Source organism: Lagenorhynchus albirostris, chromosome 14 (assembly GCF_949774975.1).
Source record: "Lagenorhynchus albirostris chromosome 14, mLagAlb1.1, whole genome shotgun sequence".
Lineage (NCBI taxonomy): Eukaryota > Metazoa > Chordata > Mammalia > Artiodactyla > Delphinidae > Lagenorhynchus > Lagenorhynchus albirostris.
Window position 1 is genome coordinate 12,358,900 of NC_083108.1, and position 21,322 is coordinate 12,380,221.

The following is a 21,322-nucleotide window of genomic DNA, read 5'->3' on the forward strand; positions in this document are numbered from 1 at the left end:
TTTATGGGGACTTCCCTGGCAGTCCAGTGGTTAAGACTCCATGCTTCCAGTGAAGGGGGCACGGGTTCGAGTCCTGGTTGGGGAACTAAACCTCTCACAGGCTGCACCGTGCAGGCAGAAAAAAATTATATTTTATAATTTGTCAGATAAAATTTTCAGTTTTGTAAAATTAGTTCAAAAAGGTTAATACTAACTACTTAAAAAGTTTTAAAGATTAGTTGAATGTAAAATATAAAAAAATAATTATCTTTAAAATGTTTTCTTGGGCTTCGAGGAAATTTTAAGTGAATAAGCTATTTTTAAAAACATACAGGTTTCTGACATTATAGGTCTTATAGCTGGGATATTATCACCAAAATGGTGGGATTGGTTAAAATTCTTTCCCCTGAATCTCAGATTTTGTAAAATATCCAGAAACACTAATGCGTGAATCATAGTATTCATAATAGTATTTTCCTGTTTTACTTCTCAGAGCTTCATAGAAAGTTTAAATAATGCACTACTCTTTTAAAAAGTTTTGAAAACAAAATTTTTATTATAAAAAATTACATTTCTGTTTATATTAGAGGAATTAAAATATTCATAAAAATTACATTGCTGTAGTTTCTATTGGAAGAAATAACATAATTCGTAAGACTTTATTATTTTGTAAGCCATATTAATTTTAGGGAACTTACTGTGATTGAAAAGGTACATTTATTATGTTTATGTTTTCTTATTGATAAACAGTCATTTTTAAAAATCTTCTGCTTTAGTTATAGATTTTCAAATCTATATGTCAAAATTAACAGTAACTTTCACATGATGTGTAGACCTAGATACATAGACAAATATGTACATATATGTATATAAGTTTGTATGCATATATAGAGAGAAATATATCTGTAAACATAGATATATTTATGTGTTAATCAACCACAATGCTTATCTGAGAAATTATTCAGAAATCCTTTTTTGTTGCAATCCTTGGTTTATTTTTTGAAGTTTTGGTTCTTTTGACTGTTTTCCATACTGTTTTACAGGAGACATGGCCTAGAAGTTAATTTCTTAATGAATCCTTGATATTTGTATATTTTCTTACCATTTTGATTGTAATTTTAACTAACAGTTAAAATTTTTGATTAGTTGATTTTGATTAAATGGTATTATTCTGTTTCACATAAGTATAAGTGAATGACTGTATTCCTTTTGAGTTGCACTTGGACAACTGCTCTCTTGTTTAAGAATAAACAGATACGGCCAGAAAAGCGATCGGGGACTTAATTCTGGAGGCCTTGATCATCAGGCTAAGAGGACTGTACTTCCTCAGGGTGCTGAGGAGCCTTTGAAAGTTGTGATCGTGACAAGGCAAGCAACTGAAAGTTTATAAGCAAAGGAATAACTTGGTCAAAGATATCCTTCAGGAAAACAAGAGAGTTTATCGTCAGTAGTTTATGGCACGATGCAGATTTTCAGATTTAACCTTAGGCAAAAGTTAGGAATGTTGATAATGAAATGTTTTTTATTCCGTTAAATCTATTACTAATACTCCCCCACTTCTTTTTCCTGACAGTCGGATATGTTACGGTCACTATCTAGCACAAAGCCCACAGTCAATGAGCACGACTTGTTGAAATTAAAGAAGTTTACAGAAGATTTTGGCCAAGAAGGCTAGACCAAAGACAACAAGGAAGACGTTTACCATGTGTGTTCTCTCTTTCATAGGTATTTTTGCCTTTCTAGGATGGCAGTCAGATTATTTCCGGTAAAACCCTTTTACTGCAGGAAAATAGAGATCTCACTTCAGCATTCATTTAAGTTTTATATGTACTTTTGCTCCATTACCAATTAAATCCTCCTGTTAACAAAAATTATAAAATAATGGGTTATAAGCAAATGAGTGACATAAATAGCAAAAACATAGAAATTACCTAGTAAAAAGAAGATTAAAATTGATTGAGATACAAATATTTTAAATTGTTATAAATAGTGGTCTTTGCAAAGAGCATTCATTTTTTTTTTAACTAAAATGAAGTGGGGCTTATTTCATATTTTGAAAAAAAACTTAAGCATCATTCTTGTCAATGTAAAATTTATTTACTTTATTACAAAAATTAAAAATGATTTACTCTCAGGGATGGGCAGTAAAACAGCAAAGAGCACTGATTGGGTTTGAAAGGTTTTGAATTGTGTTCTAGCCAAGGCTTTTAGTGGTTTTTTGATAGGTTGACTTTTTTCTCCATGTAGATTTAAATAATTTCTGTAAAAGCAGCAAGCTTTTTTATATTTAACTAAGTAATACCTTTTACTGTGCAATCTCAAGAGAAAGACTCTCTAAATTAGGCATTGTCTCTACCTTGAAGAAGAAAATTGTCTATTTCAGTGTCTTTTTGTAGCAAGATTGACCAAAACAGGGGGTTAATAAATGTGTACCTTTTAAATAATTCTGCCATGGAATACTGTAATGGGAACCTTTGCTAAAAGGAACAGCCTCCCTTTGGATTATGGGAAGTTTCTTGTGTGTGATGGGGGCGGTGTGTGTGTACATAAATATAAATTTTTTTTAATATAGGTTAGCTAGAGTCTTGTCTTTTACCTTTTAAGTTCAGGGAACAGCTCGTCCTGGCCACACGTATGTTATCAGTGTAATGTTTCATGAAGCTTTAGAAATGAGCTGATGTCTCCTTAAATAATAAAATACAAACATGATATTGTATTATTTTAATATCTTCAAATAAATAATCTGAGGGTGTGTGTTACATACTTGAGCACCAACACTAAGTTGTGCCTTGTACATTTGCATTGGCTCTACATGCAAAGGGTTATTAAGTCAGCTAGAATGAGGTAGATTCCTTAATATACTATAAAGTTCTGCCTTGAAAATGCTATAGGATAACTTGCATTTTAAAGTATATTTGCACATTTTACATATTGTGCTATATGGTTGCCTTTGGGTTTTCTGTACAGGTTGTTTTCATTGATATTAAACGGAAGTCGTAGGCCTGAAATGTGCTGTTCTTACGTGAAGTAAATTGATACAACCTACTATTGGCTATATTCTGTGTGTGCTTCTTTATTTTGGGATCTTCTGTATAGGAGAAAATATTATCTAAATTGATTAGATACAAAGAAATCATTAAAAATTATTAATTAAGCATGTATGCATGAAAATTCTATTTTTCAGTAACTACTGTGTGAGAGTTGGGAATTAACTTGGCACACCAACACTGAGTTCTTTGCGGACGTCTTACAAGACATTTTACTTTATCCACCTCAGAATCATACGGTATTGCTATTAATCATATCATTAGGATAATTAACATAACTATATTAGTATAACTAATAGCTGAAATCCAGATGTTTTTGTGAATCCAAAATTTGTTTTGAGGAAGTATTTTACTTAAATTGGCCAAGTAGTGTGTAAGTCCAGTGTTGATGATGAGTGGATACTTTATCACTCAGTTCTTACACGTGCTCTGAGAACCGTGCCTCAGTGTCCATGTCACTTCTAGCCATAGCTCCATTTTCCACATTTCTGCTTTTAAAACTGTTTCTAGAATCTAATAATTTTAGACTTATTTTAGAATGGTAGAACATAGGTCATTTCCATGTGTTCTTTATGGGCAGATAAATACTCAAGAGGAAACAATGTTCGGGCTCTGTCTGGACCTTGGCCATTCTGATTTTGGGTAGATGTTTTCTGAGCCGCCAAGTAAACCCTACTTGAGCAACTCTATGAGCTAGCTATTCCCTGGATGTTTAGGAACACTTTTTGATCTCAGTCTGAAAACTCTATAGAGACCTTAATTATAAAAGTATTTCAGTAGAAAATTGGTTTTTGAGCTTACTGTCATCAACATGCAGAAAGCCAGAATGAGAGTATTTGATTACTAATGTGAAGTATCATTTAGCCACTTGCAGCTGCACAGGTGGGAAATGGAGGCACACCTCCCCAGCAGAGTGCTGGGAATGTCGCCCAGCTTCGTGAGCTCCCACAGGTACCGGGTGCTCTCCTGCCTCCTTTCTTCTTTCCTCTGCTAGTCCAAATCCCGTGATTTCCATTAAGACCTAGCTCATGACCCATCTAATCTCTTCCAGGAAGAATTCCTAGACTACCCCATCCAACCTTTGGATTTCTTTAGCACCGAGTTGTGACTATCTTAAGATGTTTCTCCAAGTGTCAAGCACACTCTGTTAATTTTGTTTAGATCGTTTAGATTGTAAGCTCTTCAAAGAGTTATGTTTTTTCCTTTGCATTACCATAGTTCTAGACACTGTTTATTAGGTACTTAATAAAGACTTGAAAAAATTAAGGGAGTTATATCCATATTTTATCTACTTCCTAGATTGTCTGTGAGACTTTTAATAAAATAGGTAATTTGAAGTTGCTTTGTTCCTGCTGGTCTAGTGAAGTTGTACATTTTCGTCCCTGGGAGCTGAAACCAGAGGTGTACCAGAGCTGGCTCATACCGGCTCACAAGAACCATGTTTACACATTGCTGCCCGCCTCTGCAGCCACCTCATTGGTAGCTTGAAACCTGCCATGGTGGAAGTGACTTACACCACGGAAACCAGCAAGTTTCCGTTTACATGCTGCAATGCAAAGCAAGGACTGTAGCTTAGAATTGAAAAATTAATATTTACCACATTTGCAGGAATAAAGGGACAAAGTTATCTTCATAGAGTCATAAAAAGCATTTAATAAAATCCAGCACCCGTTTGTGATTTTTTTTTTTAACTCAAACTAGGAATTGAAGAGAGCTTCCGAATTTAATAAAGAGCATCCACTAAAGAAACAAAAAAATTCTAACAAACATCATACTTAATTGTGAATTATTGAAAACTTTAACTCCCCAGAGATCAGGAAGAAGACAAAGGTGCCTGCTGTCACCACTCCTTTTCAGTTTTGTGCAGGAGATTCTAGCCAGTGTTAAAAAGGAAGAAACAAAATTGTTATTCCCAGGTGACATGATTGTGTATGTAGAAAATCCAAATTAATAAACTTAGAAAAAGAATCTGAATTTAAGAAGATTACAGGATACAGGCTAATACATAAAAATAATTGTATTTTTATATTCTAGCAACAATTAGAAATTGAAATTAAAACAGTACTGATTAAAAAATAAAAATCCTGATTGCAGTAACATCAGAAAGCATCAGATACCTTCAAATAAATCTGAAAGATGTGTAAGACCTCAGCATAGAAAATTATGAAACATTACCACAAGAAACTAAAGAAGACCTGAATAAATGGAGTGGTGGGACCCATTCATGAGTTGGAAGACTCTTATGAAAAATATCATTTCTGGGACTTCCCTGGTAGTCCAGTGGTTAAGACTCCGTGTTTCCACTGCCAGGGGTCTGGGTTCAGTCCCTGGTTGGGGAACTAAGGTCCCACAGGCCATAAATAAATAATTTTTAAAATATATATATATCATTTCTAACCAAATTGATTCTAGATTTAATGCAATCCCAAACCCACATCTGGGTGATACAGATATATGTATGTATATATGTATGTCTCTGGAAACAAAAATAGGTGCTTAATAAACAGATTATTGATGATTGAAAAGAAATCTTTTATAGTGTGAATTCGTTTTTTATAACAGTATATTTCTCCCAGCTGTATCTTTCTGTACATTCATCATAACCATTCATCCAGATATCTGTACATATACATAGAAAGATATCTGGAATTACATTCACCTTACGTTCATTATGTTATTTATGGGTAGTGAGATTTGGCTTGATTTTTTTCCTTTCTTCACCTCTTTCAGGTCCTTTAAGTTTATTTTCAGATTCCACTGAGACCTTCCCTGGTCATCCTACTTAAAGTGGCAATTCGTCGTGACCCTCCTTGTACCCCAATCCCTGCTTTATTTTCCTCTGTAGCACTTATCATCGTCCAACATACTATATAATTTACTACTTTTCTTATTTGTAATTTTTCCTCCTAACATGTATATTCCATGAAAGCTGGGATTTTCTTGTCTATTTTATTGTCTCCTGTACCTTCAGTGTCTAGAACAGTATTGGTGCCTGATGGGTGCTCAATAAATATTTATTGAGTGAATGAGTCTTTGTATTTTTTCAAAGTCTGAATACTTTACAATGAGCATGTATAGTTTTTGCCTCTCTCCCTGTTACCCTGCAATTTTTATTTCTTTTAAAAGAGAAGAAAATTAGGAATGAAGACAAATACATCAAGAAATTAACAGTGGCTAAATCTGCGTGATAGAAATATAGATACTTATTTTTCTCTTTGTTTTTATCTTTAAACACTTTAATTTCCAAAAATGAAAGTAAACGTTTTTAAGTAAGAATTGCAGTCAGCTTGACGGCTGATCACAGGAATTTGTCTCCTCTGGAACTCTATGAAATAACAGAAGAGGCTTTAAGAAGAGAAAGAGAGAAGAAAAAAGGACAGTGTTTGCAGCCAATTTGGCCGACTGTGCTCTTTTCCCCATGGGCGCCCAGCGTGCAATAGCTGCAAACAGCCTCCTCGGTAGTGTGTGCAGCGTGTTGCCTGTACAGGTTACCCTAAGGTACCTTGAAGACAGCCCTTCCCAGTGGACATTCATGACTGGTATGCTGTCCCCAACCTAGGCTCCAGACAGGTATGCACGGGGCCTTTGGAAAGCCCGAGGGCACAGGGGCCAGGGGCCACATTGGCCAAGTCATAATGTGCGTCCGCACCAAGCTGCAGAACAAGGAGCATGTGATTGAGGCCCCCCAAGGGGCCAAGTTCAAGTTCCCTGGCCACCAGAAGATCCACATCTCCAAGAAGCGGGGATGTACTAAGGTTCATGTGGATGAATTTGAAAACATGGTGGCCGAAAAGCAGCTCATGACCCCGGAAGACTGTGGGGTCGAACACAGCCCTAGTCGTGGCCCTGGACACATGGCGGGCCCTGCCCTGAGCGCCTTGGCGCCATGCCCTCCTTACTCCTGTCCACCGGTAAATCCTATTTCCCTGTCAAAAAGAAGAACAAAAGATATTCATCAAACAAATGTTCTTTGGAGGAATGTTCATCTAAATCACCTACCTGGTTTTGGGACTGGCCCTGGCTTCCTGCTATAGGAACCAAAGTGGGGAGATGCTACTTTTCTTCATTAGGTGGCAGATGTCATGTGGGCCCTTGACTAGCCTTGGTTTATCAGGTGCTGCCACCCAGGTCCTTCAATCTTGAGCACCACAAAGATGGCAGGACGTTAAAAACAGGATCGCAGCAGCATCAATAGCATCTGACTGGATGGTGAAACGGCTAATTACGTTATTGTCTGTGGTCTCATGGAATGAAGTGTCCAGTGAGGACGAGACATCGGGGAACTACTTTGCAGCTGCTGTACAACAAAATGAAGGCGTGAGAACTTCAAGGACTGCTAATTGGAAACCCAGGGATTCTCCATGACTGTGCTAAAAGAAACATTTGTTGTATTCAGAGTACTAAAGTAATCAAAAGCAAAACTCAGTATTTGATCCTGCAGGTTGCCAAATTATATCAGTGGAATTCACAGGTTCACCAAGATTATTTTTTGTGAACGTAAGGAAATTTAGTAGAGTAGGATCCATACTATCGAAATATGTATATTTGTGAGAGCTTGGAGGATTCTGAGTATCTCGAGAACTATGCGTGGGAATGGATTATGTCGGTGATTAGCCAAGAAAAGCGTCTGATTTCAGATATGATTGAATCTATCAGTATGGGTTCAGTCAACACAGATTCTGAATTTAGAATTTTCGTTTGAGCAGCCAAGAGTGATTTTAATTGTTTGCTTTACTGGTTGAAGGAACTGAACTTGACAGTCGACCACTCTGAACTCCAGTTAAGGTGATGTGAAAGAAAGAACCTAATATCTAGGAGGAGAAACGCTGGAGTGGATTTATCGCATGAGAATCACTCACAAAGCCACAAGTTCCTGGAGAAGACCCAGAACCCAGCCCCTTGACCAAGGCACTGATAGATGAAAGGAAGGCATTTCAGAGTGTTTTTTTGGGTCCTTGATTTCATTGGAGCTGGAAACGATCTTTTGGTTGCAGAAGCCAAGTAGTGGCAATTAGCCAGCACAAGCCAGGTGTCACCACATTAGGCTGCAGGGCTGGCGTGATAACCGGGGTGCTGTTTCCTGCAGAGATCTTGACCGGTGATTCAAGGGTGGCAGGGTCCTTAGGGTCTTTACTAAGGGCTGCTGTGTTGGTATAACCAAAAAGCTGGTAAGCAGAGGTCTTCCCCTCATGATGGAGCACCCCACTCAATTTCCAGACCACAATCCGGTCATAGACTCTACACCACTGAAAGAAGTGGAGACTGTATTGTTGAGGAAGGATCCTACAGGAACATCTCAGGTGCACTGGGAGCTTCCCTTCAGCTTTCCCAAAGGCTCTGACGCTGCTTAAGACTACCGTGAAATAAAGAAAGGGAATACTCACAGGATTATTGGACACTGGCTCTGAACTAATATTCTTTGTTTTTCTTGTGTTTTTTTTTTTTTTTTTTTTTTGATGTGCCCTGCAGCATGTGAGATCTTAGTTCCCCGACCAGGGATCGAACCCACGTCCCCTGCACTGGAAGCATGGAGTCTTAACCACTGGACCGCCAGGGAAGTTCCTGAGCTAATATTCTTTACCAGAGAATCAGAAAGTCATTGTGGTCCACTATTCAAGAGAGCATCTATGGGAGGCAAGTGATAAGTGGGGTGGAGTTTTGACTGGAGTCTGCACCACAGCAGGCCCAGTGGAACTCTGCACAAGTATCCTCAGCAGTGGTCAGAGTCACCACAGCAGTTCCCTGGCCCCAGGAGTGAAGGTTAATGGGAAAAGAAGGGCCCCTGGAACTCCCCCCTCCTGAAAAAGCAGTAAAGCGGTATTTACAAACCTAGGAGAAATCACACCAATTCGTGCCACTATTCAGAACATGGAAGATGCTGTGTGGTGTTATCTACCAGGGACCCATTTAACTCCTCAGGATGGCAGTGCAGAAAAGTGAGTTTTAGAGAGTATCAGGGCCTACATATTTATGTTCTTCGGTTTGCCTAATATTTCATTAAGATACATCTGAGATCGTTGAGTATTGAAAGAGGTGTGTTAAAAAGGATATAGACAGGAATTCCCTGGTGATCCACTGGTTAGGACTCCGCACTTTCACTGCTGAGGGCCCAGGTTCAATCCGTGGTGGGGAGCTAAGATCCCACAAGCTGTGCGGGGCGGCCAAGAAAATAATAATAAAATAAAATAAAATATTTTTTAAAAATAAAAAGTTAAATCCTTTTTTTTAACATCTTTATTGGAGTATAATTGCTTTACAATGGTGTATTACTTTCTGCTTTATAACAAAGTGAATCAGCTATACATATATCCCCATATCTTAAATCCTTTTTAAAAAAAGGATGCAGACATTATATAAGCTTAATCTTAAAAAATGGGTAGTAATGCAAGGTTTCAAAAATTGATGAAGAAATAGTGGTTTTAAAATATTAAAAGTTTCAAATGTAACCAATAAAAGAATTCTAAATGGTGATATTTACTATCAAAAATTGGGAGGGAGAAGAGGAGGGTTAATGTAAGTGAGCTAAGGGCTCATCTATCAAATAGGAAACAGAATCATGTCTAAGGTCAATAAATCAAGATAACCAAGACAAAAACAGTTGCAGGATAAAAAAATTATAAATTATTATCTAAACTATGCAAGATATATGCATGAAGAAAAAACTGAAAGTAGAAGTACGGCAGAAATCTAGTTTCACTGAGAACTTTGTGTGTATTTGAGTCTGAGCCTCCAATGTTCCTGCCCTCAAGAAACTTACAGTCCAGGGAATTTCTTGGCAGTCCAGTGGTTAGGACTCCCCGCTTCCACTTCAGGGGGCCTGGGTTCGATCCCCGGTCGGGGAACTAAGATCCCACATGCCACATGGCGCAGCCAGAAAAGAAAAAAAATGAAACAGTCCAGTTAACAGGATAGACAGATGAATACACTGCAACACTTGGAGTTCAGTGACAGAGCGATACATAGGGTGCCATGTGACTATGGAGGAGAGACAGCTAAAGAAGACCAGAGGAAAAGAATTGGAGAGAACGTGATTTATCATCCTTGGAGGTAAATATTACATCAACTTTTTATTCTGAAACTAATAACTAATGGGAAAGAGTAAGCATTTACCCTCATTTTTAGAAGGCACAGTACAGTTAGTTTATACCTAGTCAATGAGGGAAAGCTGGCGTTCTCCCCTCTCCCCCTGCTCACTCACTCTCTCTCTCTCTCTCAATAAAACAAGCCAGCTAATGAATGTAGAGAGAATAACAGATTTTAAACTAGCCTCTGGCAACCCCAATGACATAGTCGATCCAGGCAAGGATCATCGATGATGCTAAAACTATTGAATGAAAGAATATTTACATGAGATCTGTTTCCTATAAGACAAATCATTCAAAATCACAGTGCCTTAAAACACTGTCTTATTTCTCATGACTGCAGTTTAGCAGAGCTCCCTGGAGAGGGCTTGCCTCTGCTGCACGTGGTGTTTGGCGGGGGCGGCTTGACCAGGGCGCAGGGATCCAGATGGCTCCACTCACGTCTGATGCCTCCAGCTGGGCTGGCTGGGCCTCTCCCCTTCATGCGGTCCCTCATCATTCAGAGTCCACCCTGAGCTCCTTTACTTGGTGGCTTAATCCCGAGAGGGCAGAAGGAGCTTCAAGGCCTCTTAAAGCTTAGGACCAGAAATAAAGAAATACCTCTTCTATCACATTATATTGGTCAAACGAAGTTACAGGGCCAATCCAGCTTCAAGGGATGAGAAATAGATTCTACCTCTTGTCGGGGGTAGAGGAATTGCAAATAGGAATGGGAGGGGTTGGTGGTGGCAATCTACCAACATTTCCAAATGTCCCTCCCAGAGTACTTGCTCATTGCAGAGGGGAACATGATCTTTACCAGGAGATATACGGTTGTCACCACCTTACCCAAGAAATCAAATTGAGCGTGGGCAACCTGACTGCACTGCCTGGTGGGATGCAATACCAAATACACTTAGGAAGTGTTCCTACCAAAAATATGTAATCTGAATCCAGTCAAACCATAGACCTAACTGCTGGTTACAGAAAATTCAGGGGAGAGGGAAATAAATAACATCATGAGGAACCAATCAGTCCAAAGAGAATGTGGAACATCTGCTAGACAACTGGCCTCGTCTCTCCAAAAAGTCAATGTCGTTAAACAAAAAATAAATACGATTAAAAGGTCGAAGGACTTTTCCTGGATTAAAAGAAACTGAAGACACATAACCCAATAACTTAATGCAATATGAGAACCTTCATTTGGATCCTGATTTGAGGAAAAAACAGCTGTAAAAAAACAGTGTGGATATAATTGAAGAAATATGAATACAAACTAGATATCAGATAATACGGAATTGCTATTGTCTTGGGTGTGATAATGGTATTGTGGTTATTGTGGGTGTTTCTGGAGCCCTTATTTCCAGGTGATACGTCCTGAATTATGGACATACAGGGATGAGAGACAAGAGTCCCATGATGTCTGCAACTGACTTTGAAATTGCACATACATTCACAGCCCCACAAAAAGCAAATGTGACTAAGTAAATAACTAGGACTGAAGGATTAAAGATCATTTCTGGAGGAGATGAAATTTAAGAGCCAACTTTAAAAACATGTAGTGGTAGAATCCATCACTGACTGATCTTGATATTTCCCAAGCACTTAACACAGACCCACGAATTATCTATGAACAAGGTCATGGAACTGTGCTTATTGTATACAAGTGATCACCATTCTGGCTGAAATGACAAAGCATCTGAATGTAGGTATTCTTGATATGGGAATAGTTGCATCTTGGAAAGTTGCCAAAACTCTTAAGACTTATATCCTATTTTCCCAAAGACTTCTATAAAATTGTCAGTGGATTCTTAAAAGAATTATTTACGGCCTAAGACATCATACGTTGCAATTAAGTACACGAAAGCCTTTTAATGTTGCAACGTATGATGTCTTAGGCCGTAAATAATTCCTTTAAGAATCCACTGACAATTTTATAGAAGCCTTTAAACATTCCATATTAAAAAGTGATTACAAAGTATCAAAGGAACACTAGGTTATGAAATAAAAACTTTAAAACTGAAAATGGAAGAAATTGGTAGCAGCCACATGAAAGTGGGAAGGGCGATGATAAAAATGGTTAACAACGGGTATATTGTGAGCACAGCCCTGGCCAATCAGTACGGCTGTCTGCTCTCAACAGCCGTTAATCTCCAAGACGATATGTCTAGAATCTAAATAAAAGTACACACACACACACACACACACACAAACACACACACACACCCTTTCCTCTAAGAGGCAGAACATTAGTTCTCACAGATTCCTTCTGCTATAGGTTTGGCTACAAAGTAGAGAAAACACGTTGACAAATTTTCCTGTTACTTTAGGGGATGTTGAAATTATGGGAACTCGCTAATGGCGAGTCTAAATTTCCGTTCACAAACTCCAGTAGACTAAAATATCATATTTCTACATTATCATTAAATCAAACCTAAATCTGCTGTGCTGTCAGGAAAATCACTGTTAGTCTTTATTAGACCTCTTCCTCCAAGGCTTGTACTAAAGTCCAAAAGGCTTACACATTGCTCAGAACAGGAGATAAATCCCCAGTCCAACAGTGTTGCTGACATTTTTATTATTCAAGTCCATAGACGTCCCTCTGCTATCCCCTTCCACACCAGTGACGCAGAAGAGAATCTTCGCAGAAGCTGAAAATCTTAGTGCCACGCCCTGTTTGAAGTTTGGCCACTGGGGGGAGCCTTTCACTCCAACCCTCAGATGTGAGGTGAAAAATCTGTCCCCGTTCCTGCCGGTAGCCTGCAAAATCTTCTTTTTCTCCCGTTGCTCTCAAAGGTATTTCGCTTAATCTCTTTAGTGACATGAGAGATTAGGATTTGTTGGTAGGGGGAGCCAGAAGAAAGGAAAATATTGTACAGGAGATTATGTTTTTGCCTGTTTACAAAATACAAAGAAAGCCCGCTATCTTCGAACAACAAGGGAAGAGAAAATAGAAAAAAATTATCTTAATAACCCTGCCACATATTGTGAGGTCATCCCAAGAAGGCGTCTTGAGGAAAGTCTAGAGCTAAGAACAACTCTCTCTGAGTTGTAGAATTACTAATTAAACATTTTTTCTTTCTTATTTTCTAAGTTTTATGAAGTGAGCATTTTTTTATTGTGGTAAAATACACATAACATAAAATTTACCATTTTTTAGTATTTTTAGGTGTACAATTCAGTGGCATTAAGTACATTCACAATGTTGCAGAACCATCAACACTGTTTCCAGAACTTTCCACCCAGACTCTCTGCCCATTAAATAATAACTCCCCATTCTCTCCTCCCTCCAGCCCCTAATAACCACTATTCTATTTTCTTTCTCTGTGAAGTTGCCTATTCTAAGTATTTCGTATAAACGGAATCTACAACATTTGCCCTTTAGTATATAGCTTATTAATGCAACATGTGTTAAAACAAAACCTTCAAATAGCTTTGGTAAACATTATCCCTTATGAGCTGCATTGTTGGTAACTCAACCTATAATACATTAGATAAGTTAACAAGAAAGAAGAAAGCTCATTTCTCACGATAAAAATGCTACCTAGTGTGATTATAGGCATGTAATGTGAGTCACTGCTATTTCACTCGATTTTGTTATCAAAGCAAACTAATAGAAAGCTGCCAGTGTAATAGTGTTTCAGTTACGTTACTTCTGTCACCAGTTATAACTCCACAACTCAGTGGTTCAAAACAACGGCAACCATTTCTTTTGCTCATGAATCTGCCATACGGATAGGGCTCCATGCATTGTCACTGGGGGACGGAGGATGCACTTTGAAAATGGCTTATTCACATGGCTGTCAAGTTGGCGTCAGCTACTGGCTGGGAGTCAACTGGACTGTGGGCCAGAGGCCTCAGTTCTTGTTTACATGGACCTATCCACAGACTGCTTGAGTTTACTCAAGGACAATGGATCAAATGCAAGGGCTACTGTCCCAAGAAAACCAGGGAGAAGCTACACAGCCTTTTCAAAGCTATAATTATAAGGCCCGCAGTGTCACCTCTGCCACAGTCCATTGGTCAAGGCGGTCGCAAAGGCCCACCCAGGTTCCAGGGAAGGGGACATAGACCCCACCACTCAGTGGAATGAGCATCAAGGCCACATTATAAAAGAACATACGGATTGGAGATATCATGGCAGCCATCTTTGGAAAATATAGTTTGTTGCAAAAATAATTCTCTATATTAACCCCTTTTATGCATACTTTCTTTTTTAAAATAATTTTAATAGATTTATTTATTTTTATTTATTTATTTTTGGCCGCGTTGGGTCTTCGTTGCTGGTCGCAGGCTTTCTCTAGTTGTAGTGAGCAGGGGCTACTCTTCCATGCGGTGCATGTACTTCTCATTGTTGCGGAGCATGGACTCTAGGCACACGGGCTTCAGTAGTTTGGCTCACGGGCTCTAGAGCCCAGGCTCAGCAGTCGTGGCGCACGGGCTTTGTTGATCCGCGGCATGTGGGGTCTTCTTGACCAGGGCTCGAACCCGTGTCCCCTGCATTGGCAGGCAGATTCTCAACCCAGGGAAGTCCCTATGCATACTTTCTATGAACAGCCTATACAGTTGTGTCATTCTTTTTCTCTATGTTTGTTCAGATAATATTTATTTAATGTATTTTTAAGTCTGTTGACTTTAACAGTAAATCATTAAAGGTTATATTTTGCATGTCTTTGTTTTGGTTTGTTTTCATTTCATTTTTCTAACTGGTTTGCAACGGAAAGGAAATAAAAAAGGAACCTGGACATTCAACACAATTTGAGAAGCACTGCTCTCAACTAAGAGTGAAAAGGGCAGTACTGCCTGATGGTTGCCAATCGGTCCTGCATAACGGGAATTCTCGAGACTCGGAAACAGCACTTGCTGTGGAAGGCAACAGAGAATGTAATCCTCATCTGTAAAGAGTGGTAGTGTTATTTTCCCTCTGCCTCTTTAAATAACCTCTCATTAGGATAGTTTGTAGTATAGTTGTTTGCCTCTGTAATTAGACCTTACTTAGCCCCATATCTGCTTCCTTTGATAGGATCTGTTAATCCTTCACTATAAGCAACGATAAAATTTATATACTTCTTCCTACCCAACTCACCTGATTTGAGTCAATAATATATTTCTTAATGTTTACATTTATAGTGGTAAATATTTATACTTCTATTACTTGATTTGTCTATTTTAACCAGTATATTTGGAAGTCAGGTATAAATGAGGCAATTAGTAAAGTCACCCTACTACCTTCCACGTGTTTCCTCCTTCCCCTCCCAAAACATGTTTCTTTTATTATTTCTACATTTTTAAGGTGTATAACATTTATATACCATCTTTACCCTAGACCCTACATTTGTTTTAGTCTTCGTTCTACAGTTAAACGTATTCATTTGCCAAATTCTCAAAAGACAGTCCTTTTACTATACTTTTCTCAGTCATCTTTTGACCAGTTGAAGTTCCTGCTATAAGCTGAATGTTTGTGTCTCCCAGACTCATGTGTTAAATCCTAAGGCCCAACATGATGGTATTTGAAGGTGGGGTCTTTGAGAGGTGATTTTGGCCTCATGAACGGGATAAGGGTCCTCACTGAAGACACCCTAGAGAGCTCCCTTCCCCCTTCCTCCAGGTGAGGACACGTGAAAAGACACATCTGTGAACCAGGAAGTGAGCTCTTATCAAGCACTCAATCTGCCAGTGCCTTGATCTTGGACTTGCCAACTTCTAGAAATGTGAGAACTAGATTTCTGTTTTTATAAGCCACCCAGTCTATGGTATTCTGTTATAGCTGCCCAAACAGACTAAGATAATAGCCTTCATACTTTTCTCAAGAAGCACTCATGGGAAAAATATTTCCTTAATGATTACATGTTCAATGGGTGAAATACAGATTAGCTGGATAGAAAACATTCCTTCCTTGAGGATCTTATAGATGTATCAGTGTTCTCTCATGTTCAGTGTCACTGTGGAGAAATCGGAAACTAGCCTGATTTCCTTTTTAAACAAATGACCTGATTTTTTTTTTTCCTGATTGACCAAAGTCTTCATTCTTTTAAATCCAATGTTTCTTTTCTATAGTTCTACATTTAAGTTCATGATCCCTTCTGTATTAGGGCTCTCCAGAGAAACAGAACAGATAGAAGATATGTATATACATGTACATGTATATAAAATATAAGAAGTTGGCTCCCGTGCTTATGGAGGCTGGCAAATCCCAAGATCTGCAGGGTGAGTTGGCAAGCTGGAGACCTAAGAAGAGCCAGTGTTTCAACTCAAGTCCAAAGGCCAGAAAAATAGGCAATGTTCCAGTTCAAAGGTCATCAGACAGGAATAATGATCTCTTCCTTGGGGGAGAGTCAGCCTTTCGGTTCTATCTAGGCCTTCAACGGATTGGATGAGACCCACCTCCATTGGGGAGGGCCATCTGCTTTACTCAGTTTACTGATTTAAATGTTTGTCTCATTAAATACACTCTCCCAGAAGTTCCCAGAATAACTTTTGACCAAATATCTGGGCACCTGGTGGTCCAATCAAGCCAACACATCAAACTAACCATCACACCACCTGAGTTAATTTTTGCAGAAGGTGTAAAGTTGAGGTCGAGCTTCCTTTCTTTGTCGATGGATGTCCAATTTTCCCAGCACCATTCCTTTTTTTTTTTTTAACATCTTTATTGGAGTATAATTGCTTTACATTGTTGTGTTAGTTGCTGCTGTATAACAAAGTGAATCGGCTATACATATACATATATCCCCATATCCCCTCCCTCTTGCGTCTCCCTCCCACCCTCCCTATCCCACCTCTCTAGGTGGTCACAAAACACCGAGCTGATCTCCCTGCCAGCACTATTTCTTGAAAAGGCTACCTTTCCTCCATCAAACTGCTTTTGCACCTTTGTCACAAACCAGTTGGGTGTATTAGTGTGGCTTCCATTGACCTCTGTATATCCCCCTCTGTCAATACCACACTGTCTTTATTACTGTAGCTAAATAATAAGTCTTGAAGTCAGGTAGACTGATTCCTCCCACTTTTTTTTTTTTTATGCTTTAGCTATTCTAGTTTCTTTGCCTTTTTATATAAATTTTAGAATAATCTTGTCTATAGCTACAAAAACAAATCTTGCTGGGATTTTGATAGGAAGTACATTGAGACAGTTTATCAGTTTGGGGAGAACTGTCTTTTTCCAAATTTTTTTATGGTGATAAAATACACCTAACATGAAATTTACTACCAATCATTTTTAAGTGAACGGTTTGGTGGTATGAAGTATATTCATATTGTTGTGCAACCATCACCATCTTCATTTCCAGAATTCTTTTAATCTTGCACAACTGAAACTCTGTACCCATGAAACCGTGACTCTCCATGACCTCCTCCCCCAGCCCCTGGAAACCAGCATTCTACTGTCTCTCTTTTCTTTTTCTTTTTAAAAAAATTTTAATCTCCCCTTTCCCCCACATCCAGACTCTGGTAACCACCATTTTGCTCTCTATTACTTTGAGTTTGGATTTTTTTTTCTTTTAAATTCCGTGTATACGTGAGACCACGTAATATTGGTTTTTCTGTGTTGCAAAGTTTCTGTGAAATGTTTTCATATATCACTTGGTGTAATGTCCTCCAGGTTCATTCATGTTACCACAACTGGCAGGATGTCCTTATTTTTTAAGACTAACTAATATTCCATTTTATACATTTACCGCATTTTCTTTATCCATTCATTCATTGATGGACATTTAGGTGGTTCTAAAACCTGTTGGTGAAGTCCCAACACGGACTACAGTTCTACAGTTCGGGTGAGAGGTGCTGAAGCTACAGAGGTTGACAGAATTAAGGTGAAAGGTTGGATGAAAATTGGAATGTTGGGGCAGACTCTGTGTGAAGTGGTTGTGTCTCCTTTACGTGAATGTACTCTGGGGATGGATTTTGTGTCTGATTGGGGAAAGCTTCCCCTACCTCGCACTGTAAATCAGAAGGCAGGTGATTCTGCCCTTCAATATTGATTGACCAGGCCAAATGGGAACCAATAACATTGCCTGCGCCCACACAGGCTGTTAATTGTAAACAGTGTGGGAAGGAATTCCCTAGCGGTCCAGTATTAAGGACTCCGTGCTTCTACTGCCGGTGGCCCAGGTTCGATCCCTGGTCTGGGAACTAAGATTCTACAAGCCTCGTGGGGCAACCCCCCTCAAAAAAAAAAAAAAAAAAAAAAACAACCAGTATGGGATACCTGGTTGACAAAACATGTTATAAGAACGGTGTCTAGTTGGTTTATTTGAATTTTGGAGGTGCATATATTTCCTCATCTGGAAATATTGCTAGATCTTCTCCATAAAACCATTTGAAAGAAATCCTGGAATCTTTCCTCAGACTGGGGCTTATGGCAAAAGGCTGTGAGCGCCACCTGTCAATGGCTGCTGAGCTTTTAGACCAGAGAATTGCCATTTAAGGGACAATTACTAGCTTGCTATTGGACATTAATGGAAACTGCCCCAATGACTGAAGTACATAAAATAATCTTGAAACCTGAAATACACATGTTGTCTTGGGTGATGTTAAAGAAGCACTCTAATGGAGAAGACAGTGCCCAGAAGGGTTCCATTAGAAAATGGAACCGGTTTTGCAGGCACACGGCCCAGGGAAATGCAGAGAGGTGCACATGTGTTCACAAGCAGGTAGACTCTTTTGCCCTAGGACCGACTTTGGAACCACTTGAGGAATTGCTGAACCTGTAGTTACCTGGGCAGTGCCGTCTGAGTAGCTCTCTATTGACCAAAAAGGAGCTGTTTTGTTTATGGATGGCAGTTTCGAGGTGAGCAGACAGCATCGCGTTGGAAAGGCTACAACTCTGATTGGAAAAGATGAAAACGTCAGCTTGGTGGGCTGAGTTACCTGCTGTGAGTCCCTAGATTTGGGTTTTCAAACCAACTCATAGGCAGCGGCTAACGTCCTGTCCATGTGGCTGGGTAGAAGGGCAACAGAAAACTGGCCCATTAAAGAGACGCCTATAGGGGGCACGGCCCTGGGGAAATCACTATGGGAGTTTAAGGGGTATGTTAAAGTAGAGCATGTCACTGTTCATTAGAAGAACCTCCTTCTAGGATCAGAAGGTGATTGGAACCAGCAAGTGGATATCCTGGTGTGCCCACTTGAGGTGGCCACCTGAGTACCTGAAAAGAGTGGGTATGGGGGGGCTGCAGCTCAAAGATGGGCTGAATCTAGACATTGTCCTCGTGTACCCTCTGGGGCACAAAATGCCAAGAACTTTTTTTTTAATCTGCCAACAAGAATGGCAGGGGCTGCAGATGGCTATGGGGCAGATTCCCCAGGGGGGAAGGCTCAACACAGAGCTGGTGTTTGGACTGATGCTGGTAGCCCTGGAAGGCTACAGATGGGTCTTGACAGGGATAGACATACTCTGGACTGAGCTTTGCATGCCCAGAGGTAGACGCAAATGCTCAAAATACTATGAAAGGACTGGACCAGAAGATATTGCATGAATTTGGATTTCCAAGTTACATTTCTTCAGATCAAAGAACACACTTTATACTAAACCCATAGTGTCCAATAAAATAAAATAAATTAAAAAAATTTTTTAATGGAAAAAAAAGTAAAAATAAGCCCATAGTGTCCGACGATGGGCAAGGAGCTATCACATCAGATGGATGTACCAGGTTGCGCACCATCCTCAGAGTAAAGGTCTAATAGAGAATTGGAACAGGCAATTGAAACGTTTGCAGTCTCAAATGGGGGCGGAGGGGCAGATTTACATGCCTTCATGAGTGTGTGCTGACACTTACCATAAGGAAAACCAAGAAAGGGTCCCCAGTAGGTAGATTTCTCCACTTTTCTGGGGGTTCCAGAGGCGAAGGGGTGGGGGAGAATGCTGCTATGCCTCTGCAGTTCTTTCCGTGGAAACAAGATGGTGGTACGACTACACTTTTCTCTTTTTTCTCCACATTGCCTCAGCTTTCTTATTTTTGTGCCTGATGCAGTGGTCCCAAGCACCGAGGCTCCAGCTGTGGATGCGGGAATCAGGGATGATCCCCAAGCAAGAAACTGTAACTATACTTTTAAACCTTTACACCAGAATTCCTAAGAGACTGATGAGTGATTATGCCTTCACTCTACCTGACACAGCTGGGATTGATCATGAATGCAGCTGTATTGCCTAGTGGTTGGCAAAGCCCACTCGCTGTGTGCCCGTGTCACCCTGCCCTATATGATGGGTAGGAGTGGACTGAGAGGAGGATTTTGCTGGACTAGTGTTCGTGCCAGCAGTCCGGAACAGCAGAGTGCTAGGCTGAACATAGTATCCTTTCCAATGGGGAAAAGTTTGAGTAAAAGTAAATCACAAATAGAAGAATTGGTAGGCAAGGGGAAAGGAATGAATAAACATGATGTGACAACGAAAATCCAATGCTACATAAATGCCTTGAGCAAGAGATGATACAGTCTCTGAAGAGAGCTCAATTAGAAGATGTCTGGATGGGTGAAGATCACTCCTGTTTTGGGAAACGCATAGAGTCGGATGGAAACTTGCAAACCTGAGTGGCATTGCTTTGGGAGACATTTTGATTGAATGATATGCTAAGCTTGACCAGTTGTTGATGACTGAGTGAAACTCTAGCAAATGTGCTGCTATCTTTTGACTCTTATTTTTCAGGTTCTGTTTACTACTCACACCTCGAAATGATGTAACACTGGCATCGTCTTAGCAGCAAGATTGCAGTACTGATACTGATGGTCAAATCTGTTGGGAAATTGAATTAAGAACCTCCTACTCCACATTGCCTCCTTCAAATGTTAGGCATATATTTGTTTTGTTGTAGAAGAGCTTTGGATGGATGGCCTTGCCCCAGGAGAAGTTCTGGCCTTTCCCGTTGGCTTCTTGGAGGTATTCTATCTCAGACCTGATAGAAGTGTCCTTGTTTAGATGAGGGCTGGCCAAACTGGATTTTAGGGTGGTCATGCCAGAAAGACCAGTCATGGGATTTAGGTGGAAGTCTCCTGTCATGCATTACCAGCTGACCTGGACTCTGCCTTTAGCCACATGGGCAATCAATCAATCATGCCTAATAATGAAGCCCCAGTATAAACTCTGAATGCCAGAGGAGCTGCCCTGGTTGACAACACTCCATGGATACTGCCACACTCCAGTGCTGGGAGGGTCACATCTGGAGCTCTCCAGACTTTGCCCTGTGCACTTCGTCCCTTGGCTGACATTCGTAAACCATAACCATGAGTAAAACAGATCTC

The 21,322-nt window shown here is 39.7% G+C and overlaps 1 protein-coding gene and 1 non-coding gene across 2 annotated transcripts in view; both read left to right on the forward strand.

Moving 5' to 3' along the window:
* The window catches only part of VPS4B (vacuolar protein sorting 4 homolog B), a 34,483-nt gene extending 28,431 nt beyond the window's left edge, over positions 1–6,052 (forward strand). The window contains exon 11 of the mRNA XM_060121155.1: positions 1,553–6,052. Coding sequence (XP_059977138.1) covers positions 1,553–1,654 — 102 coding nt within the window. The 3' untranslated portion in view covers positions 1,655–6,052. The remainder of the gene's footprint in view (positions 1–1,552) is intronic.
* A 357-nt stretch (positions 6,053–6,409) lies between these two features.
* Positions 6,410–6,541, forward strand: LOC132504609 (small nucleolar RNA SNORA70). The gene has a single exon (XR_009534991.1). It is a non-coding gene; the product is annotated as a small nucleolar RNA SNORA70 (small nucleolar RNA).
* Positions 6,542–21,322: the final 14,781 nt, after the last annotated feature.